General features: G+C 39.6%; 1 protein-coding gene across 1 annotated transcript; it reads right to left on the bottom strand.

Moving 5' to 3' along the window:
- Positions 1–200: 200 nt before the first annotated feature.
- Positions 201–3,487, bottom strand: slc25a5 (solute carrier family 25 member 5). The gene is made up of 4 exons (XM_028815849.2): positions 3,298–3,487; positions 2,044–2,530; positions 1,615–1,755; positions 201–656 (listed from the first exon to the last, which is right to left on the bottom strand). The coding sequence occupies exons 1-4, from the start codon at positions 3,406–3,408 to the stop codon at positions 499–501; spliced, it is 897 nt and encodes a 298-aa protein (XP_028671682.2). The 5' UTR covers positions 3,409–3,487; the 3' UTR covers positions 201–498.
- Positions 3,488–6,785: the final 3,298 nt, after the last annotated feature.

Genomic DNA, 6,785 nt, shown 5'->3' with positions numbered 1-6,785 from the left:
CGTGTAGAAATAAAGGGAAGCATTCTGCATTTTTTGTTTTACATTGATATCATGTACGAGTTGCTCATGTAGACATTTAAAAAAAAAAAAAACAACACCACTTCTACTAACCCAGAATTTTGAGTTCATTTTGCATCCACACACCCGCCCAAACAATAAATCCATAGTACAGAAGAACAAAGAGCAATTGCAAAAAAATGTTTCATGTCATTGTTTAACTTTTATTAAAGTTATGGGTAGAAACAGTCCGGCTTGATAGAAATGTAGAGCGCTTGGTTCAGTTTTTTTTTTTTTTTTCTTCTTCTTTTTTTTTTTTTTTTTAAATATGGGAATGACAGTGCAAAAATAAAACCTTTTAAAAACACACAGGACAAAGAATAATTGTTTCCTCCTATGCTCAACTAGTAATGCTAGTTGGTCCAGATAAATAATTTGACAGTCCTTTAAAAATGTACAAGATATGTTACATAAAAAAATCATGTTATAATACTGACACATTTAAATTACTTTCTTCAGCTCATCATATATGACCAGTACAAAAGCACCACCCATGCCTCGGAGTACATTGGACCATGCTCCCTTAAAGAATGCCTTGCCCCCCTCATCACGAGCAATCTTCCTCCAACAGTCAATGGTGCCAGTGTACATGATATCCGCTGGAATGGGGAAAAAGAAATAAATATATTAGCATTTCAGGAGTTAAATACTGAAGTGAACAAAATTAGCATTTAGCAAAATTTAAAGCCATTTTAAACATTTTATATAGTGCTATTAAGAAAGACTGCATAGGTAGCCTGGTGGCACAGCTGTTAGTACTGTTGCTTCACATTCGGACTAAGGTTGTTTGTCTAATTAGCATATTCTCAAAGTTATTTGTTTTGCTCCCTTATCCTGAACACGTTTCTTTAAAATAGGCCAGTGTGCATTGTGCTGCTGGGATAAACATCTCCCCACTGTAACCATAATATATATATAAAAGGAAAAATTAATGTTAATTTTATGTGGTACACTCCCAGGCTTGAAGAAATGCACAGCTGATCCACATATGAATGAAATGGCTGCCTATCTTAAAAGGTACGAAGAACAAAGGCCAAACCAGCTATGGGTATGACACCAGTGAATGTATTCATACAGTGCTATTCAAAATGGCCAGTTAACTTGGAAGCATGTGTTCAAGAGAGGGAGGACACCGTTCCAAAACAGGAGCAAATCATCCCAAGAACGGGCAAAGTCCCCCAAAAAAAAAAAAAAAAAAAAAAAAAAAAAGGAGGACCAGGAAAGAGGTCAAACTCCCATTTCAGGAGTGAAATGTCTACTTCATGTAAAAGAAGAAAAACACCTTTGTATGAGAACAAAATTAATATTGATTGTTACAGGCCCAGTAACATGACAGCTGGAAACTTAAAACTACATCCATCAGAGCAAAGAAAACTTCCAGCAAAACTCAGCCGCAGCAACTTCAAAATGATTACCATTAAAATGCTGCTCCATGCGGAGGCCCTCAAATTAAAAATCATTTTGCTAAAGAACTGAAGACGAAAACAACTATTTTCTTTCTACAGGTAAAGCCTGGATGAAACAGTGAAACAGTAATATTCATTTAGACCAACTTACCTCCTTTACGTCCCGACTGCATCATCATGCGCCGCCGCACAGTATCAAATGGATATGAAGTGAGGCCAGCAACAGCCGTGACAGTCTGAGCAATCATCCAGCTTACAACAATATGAGTGTTCTTGGGATCTGGCAGCATACCTATAAGGAAAAGCAGAACATACTCATGAGGTGTGACAGTGTGGGTTTACTTAGATGGAAGTATTACTGCAAAGGGAAGGAAAAAAATGAGAAGGTCAAAGGTAGATTTGTACTGAAAAGGTTAACCTGTGGAAGATTTAACACCCTACCAGTTTTCATCGTATTCCTTGTAAAGCAGTCAACATTCACTTTATATGGTATATTATATGAACATACTGGGTAATTTTCTCTACAAACAAACAAAAAAAAAAAAAAAAAAATAAAAAGAAGAGGCAGTATGTCTCATACCTTTAGCAGTGTCATAAATGCCGAAGTAGGCGGCTCTGTAGATAATGATGCCTTGGACCGAGACGTTGAATCCTTGGTACAGTCCCTTGAGCCCATCGGACCTGAAGATCTTGACCAAGCAGTCTCCAAGCCCATTAAACTCCCTCGATGCTCCAGCTTTCCCCACATCTGCAGCCAACCGGGTTCGGGCGAAATCAAGAGGGTAGACAAAGCAGAGAGAGGTCGCTCCTGCTGCACCACCTGATGCCAGGTTACCAGCAAAGTATCTCCAGAACTGGGTGTGCTTATCTACACCTCCAAGGAAGACCTGCTTGTACTTGTCTTTGAAAGCAAAGTTTAGAGCTTGAGTGGGGAAGTACCTGATGACATTGGCCAGGTTACCACGCCAGAAGGACAGGAAGCCTTGTTCTTTGGGGATACGGATGACACAGTCAACGATACCTTTGTACTGCTTATCGACAGCAATCTGTTTGCTTGCATGCTGTACCTGTATGGACAGAAAAAAATGTTATTGTACGTATGCTATTACTTTTAGCGAATTAAGTTTTTAGAAATAAAACTGAACGTTTCCCGTCTTGGCTAAATAAAACGTGCTTTAAGGAGGTAACCGACAAAAGAGAAGAGACCAGTTTTTCATCTTTGCGAGACAAAGGGAATTTATCAAAACTATTTTTTGTATTGATACAATTTTAAAATTTAGAAATACAGAAAGCAGGGACTTAAATACAACTGTTGCCTTCAAAACGAAAGAATAAAGAGCCAGCCGCCTTCTAATCTAATGAACGTAGTCCCACGTCACATACAAGTTCCCTCACGTCCCAGCCGAACCCTGTGAATCACAACCAGACTTGACTCACTTCCTGGAGCCTGCCCTTCCCGGCACGTGACCTCCCCTTGTTTCGACCTTGGCTCCGCGCAGGCGTATTGAACCTGGTAGTGACATCAGCACCGGCCGGTCTTCCTGGACTCGCCTTAAAGTTCAGATTTTGCAGATGACAGTCTTTGACACTTTTCAGTGTTCTCTTTTCTAACTAGTCACACGTTTAAATGTTCACTTTCACACCTCACTTAAATGATCGACATGAAAACAAAGATGTGAAAACGTTTGATTTAGGGCAAAAATTATTTCTCTTCACCTGCTGCAACAGCATGGTCAAAAGGAGAATATAAAAACTGCGCCAATTGTATCATTTAGTAAGGCATAACAGTGAACTTTCTCGACTCGTTAAAAATAAAGTTATGTTATATACTTACCTGTAACAGAAGCTTGACCCTCTCGATTGGCGCTACAGCAGTCTTGGATATAGCAGCGGCGACACCACCGGCTAAGAAATCCTTGAGGAATGAAACAACAGCGTCACTCATTTTTGACCAAAACTCCGGTTCGGGCTCTAACACCTTTCGCTCTACGCCGGTTCAATTGAAATGGCCGATTTATATTGAGAAGGAAAGCTTTAAAGGCAGGCTGATCGCGAGACAAGGGAGGGAGCCCGCCAGAACGCTACGTAATTGGCTACAGCCACATTCCCGGGCGGAGATAACTAGGAGGCGCGCATCTTACGTCACATCAATATGTGCTGCCAAGGCAACAAAATCAGAGCACCGACAGATTACTGTACAAATTGTACCCTTCGTATTATAGGTACACGACCACTGCAGCCAGCCGAACAGGTTGCGAGTAAAGTGTCATATTTAAAAAGCATGTCGACGTGTAACCTTGGCTTAACCCTGACAAAAGATCTCACTGAAACCATCACCTCAAGCTTTACTTCGAGTAAAATGAGAAAACGTGAGATTTGATTGATAAAGGTATATAAGTAATTGTTATTATAAATGAAGATTTGTATGTCATTTGTATTAATTTTAAAACAACTATATCGTTTTTAAGTCATCACGAAAACGATATGTACTGTATACAGTATGTCACCTTCAGATTATATGACCTCTGGGTCGTTTGAGTCTTTTGTCTGCATTAACTAAAAGAATTACTAATTAAAAAGAAAATGAAAACCAAAGATTAAAAAGTACTGTTAGTGTGCAAAAAGTTAAGATTTGGAATTAAGTACTGTATACTGTATGATTTATATGCTATAAAGGTCAACATATCCATCCATCCATCCATCCATTGTCTCCCGCTTATCCGAGGTCAGGTCGCGGGGGCAGCAGCTTGAGCAGAGATGCCCAGACTTCCCTCTCCCCGGCCACTTCTTCTAGCTCTTCCGGGAGAATCCCAAGGCGTTCCCAGGCCAGTCGAGAGACATAGTCCCTCCAGCGTGTCAAGGTCAACATATAAACAAGCTTTTTCATAAAATGCAGTAAAATGCTTAATTTTAAATTGCAATCCTTAATAAAAAAATAACATTATAGTGATACAAAAATTATAAATGTTTTGTAGTAGTGCGGACCAAGGTTGATAATTCTGTCACTTTTGACAGACTACTTTGTTACCCTGACTTATCTTGTCAGCAGAAGTTTTTGTACATTAAGAGAAGGTGGGGCACAGCTTCCCTCGATAATGTATTTTTTTTTTACAAATCTGAATATTGTCTTCTTAAGCATTTTTTTTCTAATTTTCCATCATAAACTCAATGTCATTTCTCACCTAGAAAAATACTGCTTTTGTCAGTCATTCAGTCATTGTCCAACCCACAGAGTCACGGGGATCTGCTGGAGCCAATCCCAGCCAGCACAGGGCGCAAGGCAGGAAAAAATCCCGGGCAGGGCGCCAGCCTACCGCGGGGCACACACACATACACACACCAAGCACACACTAGGGACAATTTAGGATTGCCAATGCACCTAACTTGCATGTCTTTGGAGTGTGGGAGGAAACCCACACGGATACAGGGAGAACATGCAAACTCCGCGCAGGGAGGACCCGGGAAGCGAACCCAGGTCTCCTTACTGCGAGGCAGCAGTGCTACCATTGTGCCACCGTGCCGCCGTACTGCTTTTGTAAAATGCAAAATTGTCTTTATACCAAATGCTGCCAGCTTGTTTTTCAGCTCACTAGGCTAGCTGCAATGTTCTTAGGTTTACCCTTGTGTGTGTGTGTCTGCACACAGAACCTTCCAGTTTACTGATGATGCTTGAAGGTTACAGCCCCTTGTTCTTGACATTAACAAAGAGGGCTGTTTTTTTATCATGTGTTTTCTAGTGAAGGCTATGCAATGTAATCCAGAAAAAAGGGTATTGAAAAGTCCAGTGCCAATTGCCTCCCTTACAGGCAGCTCCAATAATTTAAAATGAAAGAAGACAATAGTAAATCAGTACCAAGAATATGCTAAGCATACACACAACACTGATCAGAAATTGGGCTAAAAGGCCAATTCTTTCCACCCACTACTGGGGAGGACTGCCTGATGGCACTAAATTTGAAAAAGCCACCAAGGATGCCTTATGCATGCTACCTCTACTTTGTGGAACTCCCAAGCAGCATGATGCCCTTGTTTTAAAGGAGCATAGAGTCCCAGTGAAAAACAAACAGGTATATAGAACATTGTTTTTTTCAATTGTTTGCCGGCTTCGTGCTGTCCACCAAACATTTGGCTGCATGATGGTTAGTCGTCAACCCCAGAGTCTTATTTTCAAGCTGTGCAATGGATGTACTCTGTATATTCTTTCCATCATATTGTGGCTTGTCCCTTTTAAGCTCAGTGCTGTTCTGATTCTAAACTTGAGGTATTTCTCTTTCAATTTAAGTAGTTTATAGCCAAAACATTTTGCTGAGCAGGTGGTTGAGAGGCCATCAATTTATTTGACGTTTTATAATCTGCATTTTGTCAGATGAGGATGCTGTCAGAGTGTATCACAATGATCTGCAAGTCACACTATTCATTTAAAAAAGAGGAACAGATATTATGCAGTAAGTTAATGTTAATATTAAAAAGTCTGAACACATAAATAAAATTTCTGGTATGGCCCTGCCACAATTTTCATAATGAAAACCCAAGTTGTAAAACAACTGCAACCCATGATTTGTATGTTCTTTTGGAAAAGAGAGTGCTCTAGATCTTAAAACATAAATACCTATTTTCAAAAACACTTTTCTAATTCATAGTGACTATACATATAAATAACAATGCTAGTAATCCCAGAGTTTTATTCTCTACAAGGTCCCAGGTCGCTCAATGGAATGCCTCCAAAAACGTCCAGTTAAACTTGTGAGGCTTTTGCTATGTTTTTTTATCACAAAATTAATATTAGAAATAATATAGTACATCTCCCCAATACTGATCCTCTTAAACCCTGGTACTCCATTTTACACAAATTAATTTCTATGACCAGGATAGATTTACCTGATTTATATAAAATAATTTTTCATCTGAGACCATCCACCTGCGTCCTTGACCCAATACCAACAAGTTTTTTCAAAGAAGTATCTGGCGTGCTAACTGAGAGTGTTCTTGACATAGTAAACTCATCGTTAGATACAGTACAGGGGTCTTCCCAGACTGTCTTAAGACTGCTGTAGCTAAACCCCTGCTCAAGAAAAATAATCTCGACTCTTCTGCTTTTGAAAATTTTATACCTATTTCTAACCTGCCTTTCTTAAGTAAAATCCTAGAGAAGGCAGTCATTATGCAGCTAAATGATCACCTCAATAAACATGCTATTCTTGATAAGATTCAGTCGGGTTTCAGAACAAATCACAGTACAGAAAATGCACTTGTTAAAGTAGTAAATGACTTGCAGGTAAATGCAGACAGAGGCTGTGTATCTGTTCTCATCCTCTTAGATCT

This window comes from Erpetoichthys calabaricus, chromosome 12 (assembly GCF_900747795.2).
Source record: "Erpetoichthys calabaricus chromosome 12, fErpCal1.3, whole genome shotgun sequence".
Classification (NCBI taxonomy): domain Eukaryota; kingdom Metazoa; phylum Chordata; class Cladistia; order Polypteriformes; family Polypteridae; genus Erpetoichthys; species Erpetoichthys calabaricus.
This window is presented reverse-complemented; position numbering and strand designations above follow the sequence as displayed.

Bases quoted from the DNA above. Each gene is read 5' to 3' on its own strand.
- slc25a5 (XM_028815849.2), bottom strand. From the start codon at position 3,408: ATGAGTGACGCTGTTGTTTCATTCCTCAAGGATTTCTTAGCCGGTGGT. The intron at 1,756-2,043 runs GTATGAGACATA...TTTTCCTTATAG, and splicing joins CATTTATGACACTGCTAAAG to GTATGCTGCCAGATCCCAAG. The intron at 657-1,614 runs GTAAGTTGGTCT...TCCCCATTCCAG, and splicing joins GCAGTCGGGACGTAAAGGAG to CGGATATCATGTACACTGGC.